We start from the raw sequence: 26,387 nt of genomic DNA, 5'->3' as shown, positions 1-26,387 counted from the left end.
TGTTTGACAGGGTTTCCTCTGAGTCGGGAACCTCCTTTGGGCGCGAGGGATTCGTGAAGAGGAGAGTGCTTCTGAGCGTGTGTAGAGTGCGTCTCTCTCTTTCCAGGGAGCCTAGGTTCGCGTGTAAATTCTGATATAGACAGGCATGAGCCTCTAAATTTAGAAACTTAAGGATTTATGGAAGGCGGGGGTGAGGGGGGAAATGTCCTTTTTTTTGGTCCAGCCCTCCTCCTGATGTGCTATCTTCCCTAGAAACTGAAGACCGCTTAAGACAGGTGAGTTCCTGCTTTATGCTCTTTAACCAACTGCGCAGCAGGCAAAAATGGCAATAGGTTAAGCTTCTGTGTGGATCGTGAGAGTTAAATCGGTTAGATTTCTGCTTGCCAGGCAATGGCTGAATACGCATCACCTCTGGAAGGAAAAGGTTGCTTACCAGTTAAGTTGTGGCAATGAAGGTGAAAACAAAAGGAGATGATCTGACAAAATAACAGTCAGGAAATGTGATCACAAAGGTGTGATTAGGGTCAAATGACATTCGATGGGTAGTTGTAACTTTGTTTAGGTTTGATTTTTATTTTTTAAAGGGACCCCTGACCATTAGGTCCAGTTGTGGCCGACTCTGGGGTTGCGGCACTCATCTCACTTTACTGGCCGAGGGAGCCGGCGTACAGCTTCCGGTTCATGTGGCCAGCATGACTAAGCCGCTTCTGGCGAACCAGAGCAGTGCACAGAAACGCCGTTTACCTTCCCGCCAGAGCAGTACCTATTTATCTACTTGCACTTTGATGTGCTTTCCAGCTCCTAGGTTGGCAGGAGCAGGGACCGAGCAACGGGAGCTCACCCCGTCGCAGGGATTTGAACCGCCGACCTTCTGATCGGCAAGTCCTAGGCTCTGTGGTTTAACCCACAGCACCACCCGCGTCCCTCTGACCCCTGTATAGCAAAGGTGCATTTATGAATCTGCCTTAGTTCAGTAACTAACCAGCACAAAAAAAAATCGGAGTCCTTTAAGGGTATTTACCTGGATGAGTTGAAGCGTCACCTGCTGGAAGGTGAAGAAGAGCCCAAACAAAGGTGTTATAATGTGGTTTGAGTCATTTGTAATAAGTAAGAAAACTGAGTGCATTCTACCCGTATATAATTTGTATACATTCTGTCCTTGACATGGCCTGTTATTTAAATGCTTAATAAACACAAAAACCTAAAGTGCCTGATCCTCCTTTTTCAAAACTGCATTTTATCAGCTGTCCAACTGCACAATTTGCCCCCCAACTCCACATTTTGTCCCAAACTACACTAACCCCACCTGCTTAGAGACTGCTTTACCCTTCCAGCTGCTTTTCTATTGAAAAATCACCCACCTCCACTTCAGCTGCTTTTCTTGGTGCGGGGAGAGCAAGCTAGACTTGAACCTTTCTCCCTGGTCATTTTTGTGTGTACACAATATGATTTTGTATGGATGGAAATTGTTAGCCCCCGCCTTGCAGTCTGAAATAGTATTCCCCCGTACACAAATTTTATCACCTCAGAGAGAACAAGATATTTGGTCTACATGAGGCCCTATTATCACCCCATCCGCCTTGATGTGAGACCCAGTGTTGTCTTATTTTGTGGCTCCCAATTGCACACTTAGCTCTTTAACTCCCCTCCACTGATATGAAAATAACCTCCACTTCTCCCTCCCACTCTCCTGACTCCTCCTTCACTTCATTCATAGGTGTGTGTTCCCTTTTCTCCTTTACACAACTGAGGCAAGATCACTTCCTTACACTTCATGTTATGATGGTTGCTTCAAACGTCGTGAAAACCCACAATTTACATAAGTACTTTCTATTTAAGTCCTTTTCTAGGTAACTGTTAGTAAGTAGGTTGTTTCTAAAAAATAGTTTGCGACTTACTTGGTGTCTGACACTCCCACGAGTGGCTTTTTGCATGTGCTGTACACTCATGCCATGGTTTCCTTGGAGGAATCAGAATAATCACATAATTTGGAATAAGAAAACGGTGTAAAGCGCATGACTTGAAGAAAATACTGCTGGCCAGTCTTATGAGCTTCTGAAAATTTGATGTTGACATCAACAACCCTTTTCTAGTCAAGGGAGTTTAGTTTGTGTGGCAGTGAGAAATTTATTTATTTTACAAGCCATGTACAACAAGAGAAATACAAGTTTTAAAAACAATAAAACCATCCCTGCAAACTCTAAAAACAACTGTTTCTACATATGTACAATTAATATTCCATAAATGATTGAGTCACACCTCAGGGAAAGCCTTCTTAAACAAAAATGTCTTCAGTAGGCACCATTGTGCTCTAGGTTAACAGTAATGTCTGATTGCCCCATCAAGGACTCTTAATGATTGGGTTCTTCATGCCATTACTAATCATATTAATGTGAATGTTGGCCTCTGTTGAGATTTGAATCTATTTCTCCAGTTTAACATTGCAAACTCAAAACAGCTTATTGCCGTATAATGAGCAAGCTAATTAAGCAATGGGCTAAGGGTGAGACTCCATCCCACTTTTGAAAGGTTTAGTTGGGTGCTGCAGTACCCATGTGGAGAAGCTGCATGAGGTCCTCCACAGATAGGTTTCTTTGTGACCACCGGTTTTGGTCGAGCTCAGATTCGCATAGTGAATAGCTCTGATTCACCACCATAGCTCTGATTCACCAGACAACCAACTGGAAAAATTGTATGAGTTTAAATTTGTTTTAGTTTATACTATTGTGGTTTTAACTAACTTTTTTAGTGGTAATTTTATTGTTTTATTTTATTTTTTTGTAAACCACTTCAAGGTTCTTTCTTACAATCAAGTGGTATATTAATTTTATGAAAAGAATACAAAAATAAAACTGGAGGAAAATCATGTGAAGTGGGCACACATGGCTTTCTTGCAGAGGACCCAGTTTCAGACTATTGGCTCACACTTCAGTGTCTATCGGTCAGGATGGCCGTTTATCACCCTCAGTACTGAAGGCAACATGTGGGAGAGTGCTGTCACACTCCTGTTTGTGAGCTTCTCATAGGTATCTGGTTGGTTACAGTGGGAGCATAAACCTGGACTTTATAGGCATTTGGCCTGATCCAGCAGAGCTTTTCTTATTTTCTTAATTTATCTGTTTGGTGAATGGAGGGACTCGCACTACTTTTTCCACAAGGCTAGTGTAGGATGGCCCTGGGTAAAAGTATGAACCATATCTGACTATGTTCATGGGTATAGTGGGTAGTCTGGATTACTTAACCTGAACTAAAAATGCCACATCTTGTGTAGGCGCCCCAAGGACACATACTCAGAATTGCATAACATTCTGTTCCATAGTCTTCTGTATCCATGTGTGGTTGAAGACTGAATTTTTCCAACTCTTTCAGTGCCTGCTTTTGAAGCGATTATACCAGCTGTTGGATTTGAGCATGGGACTAAGACTATAATCCTGTACCCATTTACCGGTACCTGTACCTCGTTGAACTCAATGGGACATTGCAGAACTGTTTTCTGGAATATGAAATGTGTGTATGTAGTATTGTTTATTTGTGGTGTTCTATGGCATAAGTAGTCTTTCAGCACATATTATGCATTGTATGCAACTAAATTCTACTCAGAGTAGGACCATTCAAATTAATGGATCTAAATTAACCATGTCCATTAATTTGAGTGGGTCTGTGAGTATGATTAATGCCGGAAACAACCCTATGAGTATAATATTTTCACATTTATTTACTGCTTTTTAATCATAGCTTAATACATTTGTGAGGTGGGAAAGATATCAGTAGTATCTTTCTGTAAAAGTTTTGTCTTGTATTTCCTCTTCAGTTTCTTTGCTTGATGTTTTAGTTAGGTAAGTGGTCCTTTAAAAAAACAGTCTAAATATGTACCTTTAAAAATGAGACATAGTAATAATAATCATATATATTGCACACATACCCTGGGCTTGACAGTAATTTGGCTTAGAAAGGAATCAGTACATCCAATGGTTATTTGGTGTAATTCCTTTTAGAATGTCCTATTAGATGCTGTGTTGAATTATTCAGTATCAGCAGCCACTGAATAGTTAAAGCCTGATGGATTGTTTTTTGGCTGAGATTACATATTCATTTCCCAAAGGATTCCAACAGGTTGCATAGCAAATTCCTTGCATTGCTAATGTAAGTGCAGTTTGCCCATTGTCCCCAATCCTATCTACAGGCTTCACTTCTTATACCCCAGAACATCCTACTATGTGACTGACTTTCCAACAATATTGCATAACATGCCCATTTGTGGAAATAGTATGATCATTTCTGTGAGATCACTTGTTTGTGTAAGATTCAGTCCTTCTGCCCAGAAAGGCATTATTTTTGTACAAATCCAAAAAAATGTATTAAATACACCTTAATTCTGTTATACCTCCAGCAATGCATGTTTCAGCCAAAAGTTTTACTAATCCTGTGTGGAATATATATATATCAATCAAAACATCTACTTCAAGACAACACCCAACAATTCTACTTTCCATAAATCAATATTTTCTTCAATCCTCAAACTCAGATATCATAAGTTGATTTCCTTTTTCACACAAAAAGTCTATAAGGAGTTTCCAATCTTCAGTAAATATTAACAATGATTTTTCTCTGTTTAAACATGCCAACTTCGCCATCTCAATTAAGTCCAATAATGTCAACAGTCATTCCTCCATGGTAGGTAATGGTGAATAATTCCATCTTGTGCATATAAAAGTCTAGCCACATTTTTGGAATATTTTTAATGCCCACATCCATTCTGCTTCAAGGATTATTAATCCAATATTTGCTAATTCCCATTCCTTTCCTTTTATGTGAAGGACAAATATATTATTTTGCATGTATTGAGAGTATTAAATACTCTGGTTTCTCTTCTGATCGTTTAAATCTTTCACCATTTCCCTCCTATTATATCTAGAAATAGCCATATCTCACTGGTTCTCTCCATTCTACCAGGTGTCTAAGACCAATGTATTTTGTTTTGGCCTCTCTAAATTGCTAACTTGTGCCCCTGCACTCACAGTGGTGGGTTCTATGTCTCCTGATTTAAATTAACATTAATTTTATCATCTTCATCATGGGGGCCCCCCGGAGATGGGTTCTGAACTGGACCCTCCTCAGTTCCTGATGACTTCCCTCCAGAGCAGGTAAAATAAAAAAGGTCGCAGAGCAGGTTTAAGTGCCAATGGTGTTTCCATCCTAGTGCAAATGGAGCCATCCCTTTTATGCAGGCCTAGTCTGCCCTAGAATATTCCCCATTGCCTAACAAATCCAAACCTTTCCTCATAACACCATTATCACATCCATTGCACTGAGTCTGAAAAGTTGTGTCTGTGTAGCTCGCCCTGTGTATGGAAGCAGTAGCATTGCATAGAAAGCTACCTTGGAGAACCTTGTTTTTAAACACACTTGGTCCTTGGAGTTCCTTATATAAAATGCTGGAGGCCTGACCAGGGTGAAGATCAAAATGATCTCAATCAGCTGCATCTTATGACGTTTACCCAGCATTGAGATGTTAATATAAACAAAATCACAGGGACCGTCATGTGCTGTGTATAATGCAAGAGTTCATTCTCATCTAGTAAATAGACCATTTTCTCTAAAAAAGGAGGATATCTAGTAAACAGACCAGATATCCTTCTTTTTAGAGAAAATGGTCTAGAACGTCCAAAATCTCGCCTAAGGTCAACTGTCTTTCCCTGTCCAACAAGTTATGGTAATTCAGAGCCTATTCATACAGTCAGTGTACAGTGAGATAACCTTTGATTTGTTTAAACATTCAATAGATGAATCAGAAGTTAAAGTAAACTGAAGGAAACTTGACAGCTGCAAACTCGGTCATAACCAATCTCCTTAAGCCATTAAAGCAACAGATTGAATGTCTTCAGCCTCTTCCTACTCCCCTACAATCTGCTTGCAAATCAAACAAAACAAAACAAAACAAGGCAAAACAAAATAAGCATTTGGTCAGGATCCAAAGAAGTGATACATGCATGCCAAGGAGACAACATAGCCGGAGCCTCATTTGTTGCTTTTGCAGCAGCTGATCATATTGTTGAAGAAAAGACAAGCCACAATCATCTGCTTTTTCACTATGGAAACTTATGGTGACAGCCATGAATGATGATGCTATTCCATAATGGCTCTTACACATGATAGTCTTTGGATCATGCTATGTGTCTGTCAGGGTCTTTGTCTGTCATGGATCACTTTCTTATTTCTCCTTAGGACAGGGAGACCCTGAGTTCAGCAGTAGGGCAAAGAGAATAATAAATACTAGAGCATCAAAAATACTAAACGCAATTACAATAAACACAATAAATAAACACAGAAGGCTTTATAAGTTAAATCAGCACTTTAAATTGAGCCAGGAAACTAACTGGTAGCTAATGCAGTTGTTCCAGAATTGGTATTATATGTCCAGACTGTTCTGTCCCTGTCAACAATCTAGCTGCCAAATTCTGTGCCATCTGCAATTGCTGCAATGTCTTCAAAGGCAGCCCAACATAGAATGCATTGCAGCAATCCAACCTAGAGGTTACCAGAGCATAGACAACAGATGTTAAGACTATCCCAGTCCAGATAGGGGCACAGCTGCATCATCACTAAAAAGCTGGTGGAAGGCATTCTGTGCCACTGAGGCCACCTGAACCTTAAGCAACCATAACAGGTCTAGAAGTACCCGCAAGCTATGTACCTACTCCTTTGGAGGGAATGTTACCCCACCCAGAGCCGGCCGTATCCAACCCCTCTGGTTTAGAGAACCACTTACTAACAGTGCCTCAGTCTTGTCTGGAGTTTAAGTTTTGTTAAATAAAATAAATGGGGGAAAATTAAAAGTCAGTATTTCATCATTATTCACCCTATCTAGAGTATGGGAATAGTCATACTGAACTACTTTGTTGAAAGGGTTATGGTGTGGCCCTGCTTTGGACAGTAATGCTTCTGTTTAATAATGGTAAATTTGTAAGTTGCCTTGAATGATAAGAGACACAAGGTGGTGTGGGTATGAGGAAGCAAGCTTTGGTTGATTGTTTGACTCTGAGAAGGTACTTTCCCTCTAGGTCAGACTGCCTAGTAGTCCTGCTTTGTTTGCTCCCCACTCCCCAGCTGTTCACAGTCCTCTATTTTTATGCATATTAAAGAACTTTTCATGCTGTGAAACTCATCAAATCAAGAGAATTGTACACTTGCTTTTTAAAAAGTGTAAGACTGCAATATTGAGGGAAACAGAATTCTGCAGCGGAACGGGACTTGAAAATACTCTGTTTTGCTGCCTTCAAGAGTACAAACACCTGATGTTTCCATTTTAAGCCTTCCAACACAATGGCATTCCTCTAATAGGAATAATCTGTGCAAATAAAATGGCTCTTGTGCTTTGACCTCGTGAACAGAGTTTTAATGCTGCCCAGGCCTTTTAGGCTGAGTCATAACATTTTAAAAGATAGGAGCGAGGAGCAGGATGGGGGGCGGGGAAGGTTTAGAATAGAAATGCTGACACAAGAGTGGCTGAAAACAACTGTTTGAGCCAGAGGTGGTGGGGTCCAGGTCTTTCTTTGGATAAAGGCTGTATTATTCAAGAGTTAATGCCACTGACCTCATTCCTGCTGACTGCAGGTTCTGACTGATAAGGCTGCACCCACCCAGATCAGTGACTTGGTTGAACAGTGGCTACATCATGATGTTCTGCTGGCCTGCAGGATGTGCATCACAATGTATTTTGGTTGACCAAGGGTCTGATTCAGTATAAAGCTGAGAGGTATACATAAATTCATAGGCTAGATGATATACATGTCCTTCTCTTGCTTCCAAACCCTTCCATGGTTCTATTGCCTTGTGATCTCATGATGCTGGTCAATACTAGGTCAGTGAATGGACTCTGGTCTTGGTTTTCTGCACTGAATTGGATTATGGTGATCTTAGAGTGAAGGAACTTTCTATTGTTCAGTTGTCATGGTCAGATTACTACCTGGTAAAGTTTAGACTTGCTGGAACTCAGAGCCTCTGCAGGGGTGGGGGACTGAATAAGTGTTGCACCCCAGGAGGCTGATGGATCTGGATGGTTTCCTGATGACTCATACAAACCTGCCTGGGTTTTGAGATCTTCAGGGGAGGCCTTCTCTTGTTCCCACCACCCTCACAGGCATGCTTTGTGGGATCATGGGAGAGGGACTTCTTGGTAGCTGCTCCCAGTCTTTGAAATTCCCTCCCCAGATAAGCTAGACTGGCTCCCTCCTTGTCCTTCTGCTGGCAGGTGAATACTGTTTTGTTCCATCAGGCTTTTGTGAACCGACTGCTTTTAATAGTAACTTTGTTAATAAGTTTGGTGTCTAGCTCTGAGCCTTACAGTCAAGATTGCATGTACAGAGCTGTTTCCCACTTGGGGCTATGGTTTCTTTGTTGAGAAACAAAACCATCATTTCTGACAGTGCACGTCAAGAAACAGGGCAATGGTGTTTTCAGTACAGTGGTACCTTGGGTTAAGTACTTAATTCGTTCCGGAGGTCCGTTCTTAACCTGAAACTGTTCTTAACCTGAAGCACCACTTTAGCTAATGGGATCTCCTGCTGCCGCCATGCCGCCGGAGCCCAATTTCTGTTCTTATCCTGAAGCAAAGTTCTTTACCTGAAGCACTATTTCTGGGTTAGCGGAGTCTGTAACCTGAAGCGTATGTAACCCGAGGTACCACTGTACTGGGAAATGGGGCTGATTTTTTGGTCCGTCTCAGCCTAGCATTGTTTGTTTTGATTGGCAATGTCTTTTAAAGGTCTGAGACAGAGGTGTTTCTAGCGGTGCTACTTGACTTTAAGATTGAGATGCCAGGGATTTAATATGAGACTGCATACATGCAAAAGCTTCACCACTATGCTTTCCTAAAAGTGATGAAAGCAAAACACAAGACATCTTGGTTTTCTGTGTTCATTCTCCTGACAAGTGAGCAAGGCAGAGAAAATGGAAGAATGGCAACATATGAATATGGCATGATTTAAAGCCTGCTGGATAAGAAAAATAAACTTTTTATATGGATTCCTCTGGCAGTGGGTTGATTGTGCAATATCTTTTAATATGGATAGACATACCCGATTTTGTGGAGGCATCGCAGTTGTGGGATCCCTTCCCTGGAGGTATTGATCAGCATCCCTCTTTGTTGTTAGGAAGTCTTTGAAAACATATTTTATTCCAACGAGCTTTTAATGTATAGCTTGTACTGCTATTTTAATTATGTATCTAAGAATCTAGAAATAACTAACAAAACTTTGTTTTTATCTTTTAGGTATGCGTTGGAAATAAAGTTCAGTAATACTCAACTCCATCCAAAATAATGGCTGCCATTTTCTGTGAGAACTGTTCCTTTTCATATTTTCAACATGGCCAAGCCTCCCATCATTCTGAAGCCAGTGGAGCTCTTCTGCTCATCATGCTTGGGAAAGTCATGCTCAATCTATTTTTGTTACAAGTCCAAAAACCAAATCTCCGTGAGAGTTATATGGGCTATTTCTGCAATTCACTAGCCTTTGTTGACTTTGTGCTTCTAGCAACTATGTCCTTCATCGCCTGTTTTCAGGATTTCATGCTTTTAGGCGTCCGATTTACTGTGTATCATATCTGTCTTCTGGCTCAGATAGCAGCCCTTGCCTATGGAATCTTATTTTACCCAGTTTCTTTTGTAGCTGGTTTGGATTACTACCTTACAATAACCCAAACTTCCAAGCGTCCTAACATGTGTTGGCGATCACTATACACAGTTGCTGTTGCCTTCACGTGGATTTCAGTTCTCTTTTATGTTCTGAATCTTCCAGGCAGCTCTATAGGACTTGAGGTAAGCCATTCCAATTCCGCCTACCAGTGCCCTTTCTACACCAGCAGCCAGAGCTACTGGCTGACGGTAGGCATGCTGTTTATCATATGCCTGGTTCTTGTATTCTGTTGGTCAGAAGTTGTGAACATGGTAAAATCAATTAAACTAATTTCCATCGAGAGAGAGGTTGTTTTGTTCTTCCCTTACATGCCTGAGTGCAGCCTCAGAGACTCTGCGAAGCATTTTTTGACAAGACTTCTTATCTGCTTTATTGGCACTTGGGCACCATTTGTGCTCCTTCAAATGCTAATCCTGTTCCTTGGTGCAGAGATTCCTGCTTGCATAGAGATGAACGTTCCCTGGCTTTATTTTGCCAACAGCTTTATTATTGGAATCGCATTTTGGGTCAGGCGCCACCAGATTGAAATGACAGAAGAGACTTGGGATGTGGATCCATTTGTCAGCTGGAAATTCTGCTTTGCCCCATTCAACTGCCAGGATGAAGAGAAAACTCAAAAGCCCACCACCCAAAGTTTAATCTGTTAGCAAGCAGCTGCGAGAGGTGAATATTGAGTTACCATAATAGCTTGGGGGAAGATTGTATTATTCTGCGACATTTGTAAACTTTTGTAGGTTTTTGGGGGGGAGGGATCACCAATATGTGTATGTGAGTGGTGCTATAATGTAATTGTGTGCTGTTTACCAAGTTGGATTTCCAGTATGGGTGCTTACTTCAAAATAATGACAAATTACTGTCAAAGGTGCCCAGCAGTGTTGTTTGTAATAATAACCAAATTCTGCCCTCATCTCATTCAAGGCTCTCAGATCCAGTGGAGGCTACCATGGACGGAAGAAGGCAGTTGTTGCAATTTCCACCTTTCTCTTGCAGCCCTCAATGCCACCTTCCCTGCTCCCACCAAATGCTGCCCCAAAGGTTTCCTCAACCCTTGGAACAGATTTGGGGATGGGGGCAAGGGCTGCAGAAAGAAGGGGGGATAATAGAAAATTGCCTCCTAGCGCCCCTCCATGGAAGCTTCCACTGGATCAAAGAGCTTCTATGAATGGTTGCAATTGGGAAAAACACCAATGGCTAAAATGTTTTGATTTGAAAGACAGTTAAATTGATCTTTTAATCCTTGATGATACCTGATGGGTGCGTATTTTTATATGTTTCATTACAAATATTGTGTATGTGTGTTTTAAATTCTATTTTCCCTCTCTGATTATTTGCAGGGGGTTATTGGGTTGTTCTTGCTTTTATTTTGATTATATATTTTGTGTTTTTATATTGTATAGGGCGGTATATAAATAAATATAAATAGTTTTATTACACAGTGTTTGAACAACATATTTGAAATAAAGTAATCAGTGGCTCTCACTCTTCCCTCAACGTGAAAAAAGACATCAAACTAGACAAATGGAAGTAGCTTTTATTTCTGCAGCACTGTATTCACACTTTCAATGTAAAATTCAACTATAAACCAAGTTGGTGATGCTGTAGGTCAAATATTTAACCCCACAGGAAGCAAATATTACCACATAAGAATGCTCAATTTAAAAAAAAGTGTGTGCCAATAACAAAAGGTGCAATTACAAGCAAATTGAAGCAGCAATAGTATAAGGTGCTTTGATTCATCCTTTGTATAATCTGATTATTCATGGACAGATTTAATAACAAGTAAATTTTACATCACTCCTACAGACCATAACAAATATGAGAATCTAAAATTCATCCACATGCTATGTAAATATGAAAGTGCTTTTTATATAAAAAGGATACATATAGATCAATTTTTACCGAAATCACTGTGTGGCTTATTCTTTAAATGTAAAAATGATACAGCTTAATTAGGGGAGGGATAATTTTTCAAAACTTTCACTGGAAACAATGAAAGTGCCAAATTGTTGCTACATATGCTTAAACCACTTGTTTAGGAAAATCGAAGTACCATTCCATGATACAAACACAGACGTACATATATTATTATTATTTATCAAATTTATATACCGCCCTGTACCCAGAGGTCTCAGGGCGGTTCACAGAATAAAATCAAAATATAAAACCACAAAATACATAATCAAAATAAAAGCAACAACCCAATAACCCCCCCCCAAACCCCACATTTTAAAAGGGCATAGGATGTCAATCAAATCAACCAAAGGCCTGGTTAAAAAGGAACATTTTTACCTTGCGCCTAAAGATGTATAATGAAAGTGCCAGGCAAACTTCCCTGGAGAGAACATTCCACAGATGGGGAGCCACTGCAGAGAAGGCCCGTTCTTGTGTTGCCACCCTCTGGGCCTCTCGAGGAGGCACACAAGGAAGTGTGATTAATTTTACACAAATTTATATGCAAATATACTCAAAGTCCCATTGTCTCTCAGCCTCACACAAATTTGCTAATTCCTCACATAACCCTTGTCTCTGTGTTGGCTTTCATAGATGTAACAAAAGAGAAGAGAGGGAGAAATTACCCTGGATAAATACAAAAACGGGGTTCAGAACGTAAAGAATTTAGTTTACAAGCTTATAAATTGTAGTTAAGTACTTTATCTGCTTAAAGAGCATTTTCAGATATTAGTGCAATAGAAGAGGCAGTAAAGTTAAGATTATGTTTCATCCATTTACTGGTTCACATAACAGAAATATTATTTCATCCATTATGAAAAGGGTAAAGAACACAAAATGGTCATTTTTCAGAGTCAGAAATGTTTAAGGCCATAGGGCCAATTTTATCCTATAGGTTTTTTTGGAGGGCACAGTACTTTTGTCAATCTATATAACTAGACACCCATAGAGAGGAATTATTAACATATTTATAAACCCAACAGATTTATGAAAGGCAGTATAACAGAGGTACTCTAGCATCAGATGTTTTAAAAGACCATGAATATTAACAAAAAATCCAGAAAAGAAAAATCCAGAAGTATTTCCTAATACAAATGAGATTATATATATAATAATAGAGTTAATATATGTATTCAGGTTTTCCCCAATGGCACTGATTCCAGATGATCTTGCTTAAATAAGGTGCCAGTTTGAACATAATGATCCTGGCATCAGAAAACCATATTTAGCTGGAACAAACATTGGGCCAACATTCTCCCCCTTCCTCAAACTGCATGCCAACTTTAGTACTTTGATCATAGGATCTTTAATCACAAATTCCCATAAGGTCTGAAATGGGGAAGGATTATTGTAATGTCAGTTTGCTAGCCAAGATCTAAAACAACAGGAAGAAGTCAAGAAAGGCTACGGCTACTTAGGGAACAGCTCGTAGACCACTTATATGGGGTACTTTTATCTTTTAGTTGTTAGGACACAACAAAGGTTGAAATCTTGTGCTTTATGAGGCTTTCATTTACTGTAACTGACTAGCTTCAGACATATGCAGGGAACTTTCTCCTACTATTGCAAACAAATCTGTTTTTTATGCCTTCATTAGAATCATATTTACTGAAATGTAAACTGTTCATGTTTACTTAGATTTCACTGATAACATCAGAAAGAACATATTTTAGAGCAAGCATTTTTCTTTAAAAAATTACATGCAAATGTTATGGGAAGAATATGTCAAGTTTGCATTTCAGGAGTGAATATTTACTTAACAGATTTGTGTGAAGAGATAATAACACTGGTGATGAAATATGATGTAAGCTGCTTGTTTATACCTAACTTAGTGCTGCAAGGGAGCTGCAGTTTAAATGACTGCTCCATCCTGTTAGAGAAAATGAAGGATGTGAAGTAACTTCCATCAAAACTGCACCCAGCACTTGCTTTGCCATCACTCCATTTCTAATGTCTTTTCCTCATTCTCATAAAATACTGCCTGAGTCAAGTATGACACTTCTCTTCTCCACATACAATAGCTTTAGCCAAGCTTTGTTAGTCTGTGTTTAAATCCCTCACATGTCCTTACTCCCAGGATAATGTCAGCAGGCATTGATCCCTGCCCAACAAGAAGGTGATCCCATGGAGTTACTCAAACGTAACAAGCATCACTTGGTGCATCACTGATGGGGAGATTAAGCAGGTGAATCATCAAATGATTCTCAAACACTGAAAGGCACTTGAGCCCTCACTCTGGCTCATGTCCTTAATTTTGTTTTAAATATATAAAAAGGCAGTTTTCTATGCCCTTTTCCTGCAGATGACTCCATCACATATACCTGATGCATATTTACATTGCACACTTGTGGAGTCTACTGTCAAGTCTCCATGGCTGTTTACAATCATGGGATTTTAGCCCGCGTCAATACAAAAAGGTTGAACACTGTGACACGTCATTAAACTGACAGCGATGAGAGGTGGCTGCTACTACTACATCTGGCGCCATTTGACGTTTCTAATCCTATTACAGCTTGGTATATGGAAAATAGCCATCTAATGTAAAAGTGTTCTGGAGCGTCAGGAGTATAATTTTGTGCAGTCTGTGCCTGAAACCCACATGGGAAATATGCTTTGTCCTTGTGCAGATGCTTGCTAATTTATGAGGAAGACCTGAGGTGTGGCCAACTCAGGTGGCACAGTCTATAAATGATAAGATTGCCCAGAATAGTAGTGCAAGTTTCTGTGTGACTTGGTACATGCTTCCCCCAAACACCCCCAAGCATACTGTTTCTTGTAGTTCCCATTAGATTCTAAACCTTGCAACTAACAGTGACTGGACACAGCCCAAGTACGACTCAGATTTCTAACTTCTATAAATGCCATCACTTGACTAGAATCAAGGATGTGATCCAAAGAGGCAGGGAATTTTATTAAAAGGAGAAGAAAACATTGTATTTACCTTAGGACTAAAATTTAAAATACTCCATAGTAAGCCTGTAGCTTCAGTAAATAGTCCCCAAACTATCAACCCATGCAAATTACCACCATTTCACATCCTGTTCTTTTAGAAGCTGTACTTGAGTACAAAATGTAAAGTGAGAATTAGCCCTGAAACGCTGACGCTGATAATGGTGCTGATAATTGCAAGCAAATAATGTGCTTCCACTTGTTGCTGTATTCAAACAAGCACTGAAGATCACTTTTAACAAGCCTTGTGCAATTATTTCTCGGCATCCCCTAAATGCTACAAGCACTACTAAAGGAATCTGAAACCCAAGTGCTATTCCTAACTGTTGGGCAGGACTGAAGCTCAATACCATGTAGTCCATACACGTCCATGTTGCTCCATACAGTGTTAAAATGTAATTAAGAACACACACCTGCCTCCTTACAAATTAGCCATCTTAAAGAATAAATACTAATTATAGCCACATCATGCTAAGTAACACTTAAAGGCAAACTGAAACGAATCCATTCACTCAGGGCCCAAACTAGCCTATTATATCAAGCTATGAAAACCACTTTAGTTTCTCACTTGATCGTGCTCCTTTTCATGCTGTTAGGAATCAGTGTTTTAGAGTGGCAATTCCCAGACTCTGGAACTTCCTGCCCACTGCCTTTAGGCAGGTGCCTATACTGCCTCTTTTCAGAGCCTAAAAACTTTTCTGTTTAAGCAAGCCTACCTAGACATGCAAAGTTGATGTGTATTTTAATCAGTAATTCTAGCTCATAATATATATTTTTAACTCCTTAATTATAATTTGATTTTTTAAAAAAAGAATTATTTTAAGCCTTACCTGTATTAACTAATTAGTGTACAATTTTGTAACCTGCTTGGGGGTTTCATTTATAATTAAGTGGCATACAAACTTGGTTAAATTAAGGAGGGAACTCCAGTGGATACACTGGAATGGCTTGTGAAACATTACCTTCTATGGTGGGCGGGGGCAGGAATGCTATTGCCATAAAGAGACAAGCTGAGTTGTAGGGGATGAACAAGGAGGAGATGATGTGCTTTCTTTATCTGTCCCAAAGTCTAAGTTTACTGTCCTGAGGTCAATGCTGAGAGCAACAGGCACTGCCTTTTGGCAATAACCAGTCTGCTTTTGCGTAATACAGAAACTTCTCTGTATAGCTTCTGCCAGGAGTGGTGGTGCTATGACAGCAGCTTGCCACAGTACCAGTCTTCTTTGCCGCTCTGTTTGGTCTGCCACCATTGCCACAGTCTGAGTGGGAGGGGAGAGAAAGGACCCGATCAAACTGATAGGCTGATATATTAGGATAAGGTAAGCGCCTGGTTCTTTGAGCAGTACATCTTGCAGGACAAACTGGTTTGTTGGAGACAGCTCAAACAAATGTTTCAATTCAGGGCAGAATTATCTGTGCTTCTGTTCTTACTTTTTATCCTCAGACCCACAGTACTTTAATATACTATATTACTCTATAATTATTGTCAGGATTCTCTGTGAACCTATACATAGTGCAGCTAATGAAAGTAACTGAGCATTTGGTATAATTTATATAATGTTTATGTAATAACCACTTGGCCATGGATATGAATTTGTGCTCTATTTATAATTACAGGAGATGTAACATTATTCCAGTTCCCAGATGCTTAAAATAAGAGACTTAAAATAAAAAATAATAATAATAGCAATTTACAAAACAAAATAAGCTTTGTGTAGCACTCAGTTAAATTGAAATATTTTGATTCATGTGATTTACAGCCCAGTACACATTTACTGAGAACTGTCACACAGAATTAAAACGGGACTTACTCCCACATAAATACGCATCATACTTCAGCCTTAATCTCTGTGAAGTAAATGAGACTAAAATGGCTCAAATGTTCCCCACCTAAATCCCATGTGAGTAGGACTGAACAACTAATGTCTGTCCATCCTCCAAAATGTGGAAGAAAGCTCTTAATTCTGAAATCCTCCTGTTGTGCTTTCTCAAAAAAAACACCTTTACCAGTTTTCTGAACTTACAGTTACCAATACTGTTTAGGCAAAGAACCAGTTCAGTTAGCTGTTCACAACTACTATTTCCGTAAAGAACCAGACCATATGATTTGGAGGCAGCTTTAACTACTTTGCATCCTATAACATGTTTGCATGTTTCATATGCAAAAGAATCTATGCGCAGTAAATACGAGGAGTTGGAGAATGATTAATACTTTGTAATTCTCGAACCTTTACTATACACACCTGTAAATGTTTGGTAGCTCTCCTTAACACTATAAAGAATTTACTTACTTTGAGCTTCTGATAATAATTAACGGATTAATTGCTGAAGGTTAACTATAATACCTTTCTGAACGCATTCCTAAATTTGAGATTAAAAAAACCAATAGGGCTAAAACCAGTAGTCTTGAGTATTTTTGCTAATTAAACCACCCTTAAATCAACAGGTACAATGTTAATACCCAATAAAACAAACAACATTTTACTGAGCCATAAGCCCTTGTGGAAGATTCACATTCAGTTAAATGATGATCACAATCTATAAGACATTTCTTTTAAACAAGCTCTATTAAAATGAACAGAGATCCCTTAGTCTTATGACACACTCATTCATGTTAATGGGTCTGGCTTAGGAGAAGTACTCAGTGAACTGGGCCCCATTTCACTGAAGCATCATGCTAACTTAACAGTGGGGTAGAAGATCTTCCAAAGAATGATTCAAACTCCTACTCAGATACAGAGGACAAACTTCTGAACACTTACTCTTAATACTTTGGTGCCATTGGTTTAGGGTCCTTGCTGTAACATGAATAACTGCTGCAGATAACACTGGGCTGCGAGGAAATGTTACAAAGAAAAACCATTGTGATTTCAAAAAGTGCTTATTCCCTATGGAGAGGGAAGAACAACGTCCCCAGCAGCGTCCACCAGAACACCTGCAAATGGAGAGGCGAGAGAACTATAGAAAGAAAGCGAAGTCTAGAAACGTCTGCTGATCCAATTTGCCCTTGAGAATTATTCAATAATTCGGAGTTGCACACCAGCGTATGGGCGACACATTTCCATTGAACAGGTGTACATTAACTCCTTTGGTCTAAACCAGCAAAAAGAAGGGAAAAAAACCAGAACAATAACAACATAATGCCCTCTTCAGTGCATAGCAGCATACAAAGAATCATCATCATCATGTATGTGCTTTTTACTATCGTCTGGGAAGTGTGCCACACCGCCGTTCCAGCTCTCAGCAGTTTTGCCATTATGTGCATCACACCTAACTGTACAACTTCATTTATCAAGAATACCCCCACCCCTTCCCCCACCCCCCCAAAAAACATTCATAGGTTTGTACACATGAGAGGGATGCTTATGCTGACATGGAATTCAAGTGACCAAGGTTCTGACAGTGGAAGGTATACTGCATTTACAAAATATCTTGCATGTTCACAGAAAAGCTTCAGCACTTAAAAGAGAATGCTACAGTGGTGGGGCAGCTGTAGGGTTATGAGAGAAGAGGAAGTCAGTTGCAAGTTCCCTTCAAACTATACGCTCAGGATTAATTGAAACTCAAAAGAGCACAATTAAATGCATAGCATTTTACCATAATCAGTGCTTCCACAGACTCTGTGGACTCTTCTGTTAATCCATATTCTTAAAAAGCTTTCTACAAAGGAAAAAGTGTATAGAAACACAATTTGAAACTGTAATCAAGGTTATATCAAGCTTACATTTTCTAAAAAAAGCTTAAATCTTGAATGTTAAATAATCCCCTTTTTGGAATAAGCATCACTCGCAACATATTACAGAAGCCTCATAGAGCTTTCCACTGACTCTCCTTGCCCTGCATTTGACTACTACAACAACTTGCCAACACAGCTTATGCTTCCTGATAAGCTGGATAACTACTGGAAGGTTTGGAAGATTACATTAGATATGCTCCTCCAACAGTCTTTATGTGGAAAAGGATGCTTAGCAAAACACAGCAGTAATAATCATATCAAACGTTAAGATGCTGTTTTATTACAAGTCTGTCATATGGTGGAAGCTGTGATTTAAAGCCTTATTTTCCACTAGGATTCCTTCAAGGAGTTGATTCGTGCACAGATTTTCAGTGCAGGTCCTAGCTTAATATTCATTGCACTCATGAGATGGTCCTCTTTTAATAAGAGGAGAGCCTGCCCATCAATCTCCTGGGCTCGAAATTCATCGGCAATATCTTGGCAACCTGCAAGGAAATGACAAATATTAATTTAAAAATAGGCAGTGTGATCTTGAAAGAAGATTTCCTCCCCCAAAGCTTGGCTTAATGACTTCCACTTTTATCTAAATCTTGCCTATAATTCCATCCTTGTTTGCATTATTGTTGGTAGAAAAGAGCGCACATTCTCAAGGGTTCCAGCCCTTCATCAATCTGGGCCTTCTCTTTCTACTGTTGTAAAACCACTGAAATATTGCAGCAGACACTTCCTGTTCCTTCACATCTCTGCCTGCTCTGAAATAAAATAAAAAAATTCCTTCCATAGACCAACTAAGTTAGTTCTTGGTATGAGCTTTGGTGTGCATGCACACTTCTTCAGATACACTGAAACGGAAGTCACCAGACCCTTATACATAGTGAGAGGGTGGGGAGGGGTATTACTCAGAAGGGTGGTGGGAATGGGTGATTGGCTGATAGGTGTGGTAGAACTGCTATTGGTCTTACAGGAAAAAGCAAGGGGTGAGATGGCTAAAAATAGCTTTATCGTGTATAATGAGATAAGAAATAGACCTGAAATGCTCTGAAAGAGACCATTTATGTCTTCTGGGGTGTGAAACACTAATATTCTACTTCAGATGAGACACAGATGCAACAGAACGGGAATCACGTAACACTGTAATGTCTGAAGTGTTCACAGATTACAGCTTGATCTTTGAGAATAGGAACCAATGCACCGACCACAACACAAGGATGGGGGGCGGGCCCTCTTCCTCCTGGTTGGTGGTGTGAATTAGCCCTGTTGACTGGAGACTTCTTGGCAGTGGAGCGTGGGTGAAACTGCGTCTCTCTCAGGATCCTAGCTGCTACCTAAGCAAACACATTCAGCCAATGCAGTGTTATTTCAACAAGAGATATTTGGGATGTTTAAAAGGAAATCAGGGTTCAGTTGAATAGGGAGGTGTTACCACACTATTGTAGCATAAACCTCTCACTACACAACAGCCTCAATGATGTACCAAGGGATACTGAACAATGCCATAGTGATTATGAAACAGTACTGGTGGACATACTAAGGTGTGTGGAAGCAAAAGAAAAAGATTTAAGAACTGAAAATAAACCAGCTATTTTTGAAAACTGTCACAACAGTTTCCATCTGAGTGGTTTTAAGTGGCTGCGAGAGAAAAGGCCTACTTGGTGGTGGCACCCTGACTGGAGCGGGCTCACCTGGGACCTACCCTGATATCATTTTGGAACTAGGCAAATGTCTTTTTTATTGTTCCAGTTTTTAAAAACTTAACTTTCCCCCCTACAAATCACTTTAATGTTTGCATTTAATTTGTTTGGACCAAGATTTTATTTTATTTTATTTTTGGTAAGCCTGAGAACTTGCTGGAAGTCACCGTGTAAATCCCGACACCCCTCTCTGCTGCCAAGGATTCTGAAAGTAAACTCTAGAAGCACAAGAGGAAATAGGTGCGATATTAACCCTGTTTCTTTGCAACCCAAACCAGCTCTCCTACGCCTCCTCTGCCTCTCCCCTCAAAGTAGTAATATTGCCATCGGACATTCTTAACAAACAAATGTGCTCCATCTCCATACCAGGCAAAGAATGTATGAAGGCCCAAACATCTTCCACAGTCCATCCGGAGGGATCAGATTGTATCGCTGGTAACAAATCCATGTTGTCTGTTGTTTTCCTAATTCTCAGTTCCCTAAGTTCACGCTCTCTTTCCCTTTCACTTTGCCTTCGCAAGCGAGTGGTCATGGCAACCGGTACATTGTCTTCCTGAGAAGCCAAGTCTTCTTCTGCAGATGGATAAGTAATTGGAAGCTGGAAAATGCAGTACAGATAAACCACAGTATAACCATTTTCCTTGATTAACTCTTACAAAAGGACACCGTGGAGTTTAGTTAGCATTCCACAGACCTGTCTAAGGAAGTGTTCCCTGGGAGCTGCATCAGAGCTGCTTGGCCGTCGCCCGCGTCGCCCAAGGCTCCGGCTCCAACGACTGCTTTTGTCTGAGCCATATAATCCAAATTTCTTACTGCAGCTGACGTTGTACCTAAAAATTAAAAAAAAATTAACACTCTGAAAAATTGCTTCTGGGAGTAGAATGTCAATGCTCAGTGAGAACTAACTTTTTTTAAAAAGCAACAGAGCCTTTGGTTCCATAATGCAAGAAATAAATATCATAAACAAATAATTCCTTTCTTATCAGAAGACATCTGAAGGCAGCCCTGTTTTAATGTTTGATTATATTTGTTTGATGTATTACAGCATTTAATATTTTGTTGGAAGCCCAGAGTGGCTGAGGAAGCCCAGCCAGATGGGCGGGGTATTTTTATTTTATTTTATTTATTATTATTATTATTATTATTATTATTATTATTATTATTATTACTGGTCAAAGTCCATCAATTCATAGTTTAAAATAAATGTTACTTCCCTAAATGTTCTGAGTTAACTGTATCTATACATAATTTGAAGGGATGCCAATGAGTTCAAGATATTTTAGTTTACTATCTCTTGTGGTTTTATATGATTTCACCTGCAATTCTTTGGCTCCTAGGAGGGTGAGCCAAGGGTAATAGGAAGTATCAGATCTTCTCTGAGGGTGGGGAGAGTTCTGACTTCAGATTCAGATTCCCCCCCCCCCCCCGTCAGATTCCCCTCCTCCTCCTGTCATTACCTCTACAGTCCATACCCTACCAGTGTTGGAGCTCTAATACAGGTGCAGCTGAAAAGGGGACATACCAGAGGAGGACTGAAGCATGACAGGGGCAAATCCAGGCTATGGCTTGGATCAAGTGCCCCAAACTACCCCCGTCATTCCACATATCCATGACCCACACCAAAAATAATTTCTACCCAGGGGCTAGTATAGTTCAGTATTGTTTCTTTCCCTCCATTCCAAAGTTCCAACTATGTGCTACATGAAGAAATACTTTTATTTATTTCAACATTCAGCTTCACTGGAGGCTCATGAGCTCTGCTATTATGAGATGGGGAAAAACTTTTCTCTAACCACTTTTTCCACGAGTCGCTGGTGGTTGTGTTGTTAATTTCTTTACATTGCTTTTAGAGCACAATAAGTAGCATGTTTGGGGTTAATTGGCTTTTTTAAAACAACAACAACAACAACAACAGCAACAACTACTATGATAAATGTTTTAATCAATCATACTGGTAAATTGGGGTCTTATTTCCATAAGTCGTGAAACTGGAGTAAGAATGAATTCCTTTGGTAATTAATTATGATTAAAGTATCTGTAATTACAGGTCAAGCGGTACCCTGTGACCCCAAACGTAAGCTTGTTTATCGATTATTTGAAAGACTTGATGTTTAAAGAAGTGTTAATCCTTTTTATGACTGAAGCCAGACAAGTTATAGCAAGGCACTGGAAAACATCTGCTAATTTGACCCTGGAGACTTGGTTGGAAAGGGCATGGAACGCTGCTCTTATGGAAAAGTTATCAGAACAACTTACACCTCTAAAAAACACGAGAGCTAAGGATGGTTTTGGAGAAACATGGTACATGTTTATTCAGCACGTCAGAAGAGACAGTACAATAACAAAACCACCAGCAGTGCATGGCTCTCTCTGGAACAACTTGTTAAGGTAAGAATAGAAAACAATGCCCAACAATCACAACTGTCCAAAATCCAACACGTGAAATTCACTGTAACGTATTTTGGGAGAGAAGGAAAATGGAAATTTGTGTTACATGCTTCATAAACTTGTAGTTTTTTAAGACAGTACACCAGGGGTCTGCAAACTTTTTCAGCAGGGGGCTGGTCCACTGTTCCTCAGACCTTGTGGGGGGCCGGACTATATTTTGAAGGGGGGGGGGGAGAACAAATTCCTATGCCCCACAAATAACACAGAGATGCATTTTAAATAAAGAAACACATTCTACTCATGTAAAAACATGCTGATTCCCAGACCATCCATGGGCCGGATTTAGAAGGCAATTGGGCTGGATCTGGCCGCCAGGCCTTAGTTTGCCTACCCATGCAGTAGACGCTCAACTTACATGGGGCTTAAGTTCCAGGGATAGAGCATAAAGCCAAAATTGCACATAGCAAAAACAGCACTTTAAAAACTGTAAAAAGCACAGTGCAGCACTCTCCAACCGCTCTCTTTGAAGGTGGTATGCACTCTTCCCAAGGCTGCTGTAGACTTTCCCTGCACCTCTGGATGCTCTCCCAGGGTGAGTGCAGTGGCAGGTGGGATTGCCACCGTTCCCCAGCCCATTATCCTGTCCCCTTCCAATGTTTTTCCGCTCTCTCCTGACTCCACCCCCTTTCCCCAGCCAAGAATGCAAAACTGTGATTGTGCCAGTTAAATATGTGTAAATTGCAAGTTGACTATATTTTTGAAAATGTAAAAATAAAGCTTATTTAAAAAACAAACTGATAAACACCACTAGCAAAACTGGAACAAAGAGTCACTCGGCTGGGTAAATCCTATGCTGGGGTCTCACTGAAGAAGAGTTTGGATTTGATATCCTGCTTTATCACTACCCTAAGGAGTCTCAAAGCGGCTCACAATCTCCTTTCCCTTCCTCCCCCACAACAAACACTCTGTGAGGTAAGTGGGGCTGAGAGACTTCAGAGAAGTGTGACTAGCCCAAGGTCACCCAGCAGCTGCATGTGGAGGAGCAGGGACTCGAACCCAGTTCACTAGATTATGAGTCCACCGCTCTTAACCACTGAACTATTTGGTTCATAAGATTTTGATCCCAAATCCAGCGCTATGTTTAAAAAGCGGGCCTATACACAATTTTTGGAATATTTGAAATTATAACTAATTAAGAATACCTCTTGGCACAGGACATGGTGCAGAATCGCTTTGACCGCAGAAACTTATTTGCATATCCCATTTTCCCACAAAACTCGCACTTGAGGAGATCCGTTTCCATCTCATCCAGCCCCTCTAAAGGGAAACAGCAACATAAATTCAGTCAGTCTGAGCCACTCAGTTATAAAAACATTTTCAAAAGTCCGACAGAAGCTGTGATGAACTGTCAAAGAAAAGATACTCCAAACCGTATTGCCAAGAGAAACGGTATTTGATGGCTTGTATAAATTATGTAGGGATGCGGGTGGTGCTGTGGGTTAAACCACAGAGCCTAGGGCTTGCCGATCAGAAGATCAGCGGTTTGAATCCCCGCAATGGGGTGAGCTCCTGTTGCTCGGTCCCAGCTCCTGCCAACCTAGCAGTTCGAAAGCACGTCAAAGTGAAAGTAGATAAATAGGTACCGTTCTGGTGGGAAGGTAAACGGCGTTTCCGTGCGCTGCTCTGGTTCGCCAGAAGCGGCTTAGTCATGCTGGCCACATGACCCGGAAGCTGTACGCCGGCTCCCTCGGCCAATAAAGCGAGATGAGCGCCGCAACCCCAGAGTCAGTCACGACTGGACCTAATGGTCAGGGGTCCTTTTACCTTTACCTTATAAATTAATTTAGATCAAGCAAGTTTGTCTGTAAACATACTTATTTTGCATAATTTAACAAACATTTAAAAGTGCCTGAAGCTGAGTCAGGTCCATTCAGCCCAACTGCTTTGACTAGCAAAGGATTGGATAGGCTGCAGCCTGAACCTAGGATGTTCATGCAAAACATGCATTCTACCAGTGTATTACCACCCAGAGCTCCAATGCAGCACAATGACCCTATGCAGGCAATGGGAAATCGAAAGCTAAGAACACAAAATTTGTCTTGCTAGATCAGGGATGGGGAACCACTGGCCCATGAGCCAATCCTGACCCACCGTGTCGGCGCATGAGGCCACCCTCCTGTCAAAAACTCCCCAGAACTGGATGAGCCAGTTCTTTATCTAGTCCTTGGGATGAAAACGTTTTCCTCACTCCTGGCGCAGAACAAGTTGCCAGCTGCTGCCTTTAAGCAAATTCATGGTTTGAGTAAATGTTGGCTGAACCTGTTAACTGTAGCATTTGATCACTAGGCTAACACCGCTTGTGAGTAAAGTCCAAACCAAAGAGAAAACAAGGATGCAAATACTTGAGACACCACAAAAGAACAGAAACACTATTTCTTGCAGGTTCATTGAAGAAAAGCGACTATTAAAACAGAAGCAATCAAATAAATAAATAAATAAATAAATAAATCCTATCGGAAAATATAATACATTCGTGTGGATTACAACAAGCACAGCAAGGCTCATTGTTTGCAGTTCCTCCAATGTCTTAGTTAAGACTGAAACGTAAGACTGAGAAATAACTGTAAGAGGGAGATGCGTAACAGCATACGTATAAATTTTGGCACAAAACATGAAGAAATGCTTTACACAATGCTACTTTTTTTATTTAAAAAAACATAATTTGAGAACTACTTGTCCTTTATGAGAAAGGCCACATGGAATTTTAGTCAAATAAAGTACAACAGGTGACCAACAGCTTATCTTGGAAATATAAGAGATTATTACATCTTATTTTACTTTTGCTAAACACTACCTGCTGAACAGCTTCTGTAGTATAAAAGCTGTTAACTCTTTGAAATATCCAATAGCTGAACAAAAGGAACTGCTCAATGGCTAATCTGATGGTGTTTGCAAAATACGGAGGAATTTAACGACACCAAATGCTGCTTTTCAGTGGTATGAAAGCCAAACACCTGTAAATTCAATTCCCTGTACAGACAGGAGTGGCTCTATGAAGATATTTCAGCATAAATCAGGTTATGTCATATTTTTGGCCTATGCTTGCCCTTTTGTTGTAGTGCTCTCCAACCCTATTCCTGCACCAAAGAGATTCACTTGGCTCAGTATATAAAGTTGGAATCTCTCTTGTCTATGCTTGTTATTTCACCTGGGATTCTAGCCATGAAAATTCCCTATTGTCAGCTTGATGAAAAGGGGGAGGGCTTGTCTATAAATCAATGTAGTTCTTATTATGCTGTACTAGGCTGACTGGAATCTGGCTGTGTAACCACCAAAATTGCAATTATTTTACATAATGGAGCCTACTGTAATGCAGTTGCCTGATCAAGCAAGGAAGGGAAGTCCATACATGCTGCTGATTTATGTGTTACCATTTGAAGGGGATAAGGATACGCATCTGCAGTCAGGGCTGTGACCTCCGTGCAACAAAAAGGACAACAGCTGGATCAGGTGCTAAAACATTTACAGTGGTACCTCGGGTACTTAATTCATTCCGGAGGTCCGTACTTAACCTGAAACTGTTCTTAACCTGAAGCACCACTTTAGCTAATGGGGCCTCCTGCTGCCGCCTTGCCGCTGGAGCACAATTTCTGTTCTCATCCTGAAGCAAAGTTCTTAACTTGAAGCACCATTTCTGGGTTAGCGGAGTATGTAACCTGAAGCGTATGTAACCCGACATACCACTGTATTTACAACTTCGGCATCCACACAAAATATGGCATTGGGTGACAACGTCTGGGAAACTCTCTTTCCTAACATACTGTATTATTCTGTGTATAAGACGCCCCCATGTATAAGACGACCCCTATTTTTTGAGCCCAAAATTAAGAAATAAATATTTTAAACACCAAACAGAACTTTGATATTTTATTAAATATTCAAAACACCGGTATATTTAGTACCGTATATTTAAACATC

General features: G+C 40.2%; 2 protein-coding genes across 7 annotated transcripts in view; one reads left to right on the top strand and one right to left on the bottom strand.

Annotated features, from left to right (window-relative positions):
* GPR160 (G protein-coupled receptor 160) overlaps positions 1–11,123 on the top strand; it is a 39,086-nt gene extending 27,963 nt beyond the window's left edge. The window contains exons 1-2 of one of the 3 annotated variants that reach the window (XM_083613532.1): positions 108–275; positions 9,272–11,123. In XM_083613532.1, the coding sequence (XP_083469658.1) occupies positions 9,320–10,342 (1,023 nt within the window). In that variant the 5' untranslated portion in view covers positions 108–275; positions 9,272–9,319 and the 3' untranslated portion in view covers positions 10,343–11,123. Of the gene's footprint in view, positions 1–107; positions 276–3,485; positions 3,508–9,271 lie in introns of those variants that run through there. The other 2 variants (XM_083613534.1, XM_083613533.1) reach the window with 2 other exon arrangements.
* Positions 11,124–11,206: 83 nt separating this feature from the next.
* Positions 11,207–26,387, bottom strand: part of PHC3 (polyhomeotic homolog 3) — a 52,976-nt gene continuing 37,795 nt past the window's right edge. For 3 of the 4 annotated variants that reach the window (XM_083613186.1, XM_083613185.1, XM_083613187.1), the window contains exons 12-16: positions 23,612–23,726; positions 20,716–20,851; positions 20,388–20,619; positions 15,281–18,815; positions 11,207–15,233 (exon numbers count right to left, since the gene is read on the bottom strand). In XM_083613186.1, the coding sequence (XP_083469312.1) occupies positions 18,661–18,815; positions 20,388–20,619; positions 20,716–20,851; positions 23,612–23,726 (638 nt within the window). In that variant the 3' untranslated portion in view covers positions 11,207–15,233; positions 15,281–18,660. The remainder of the gene's footprint in view (positions 15,234–15,280; positions 18,816–20,387; positions 20,620–20,715; positions 20,852–23,611; positions 23,727–26,387) is intronic. The other variant, XM_083613188.1, reaches the window with a different exon arrangement.

The sequence above is a fragment of the Podarcis filfolensis genome (genome assembly GCF_964270895.1).
Source record: "Podarcis filfolensis genome assembly, chromosome: 5".
Classification (NCBI taxonomy): domain Eukaryota; kingdom Metazoa; phylum Chordata; class Lepidosauria; order Squamata; family Lacertidae; genus Podarcis; species Podarcis filfolensis.
This window is presented reverse-complemented; position numbering and strand designations above follow the sequence as displayed.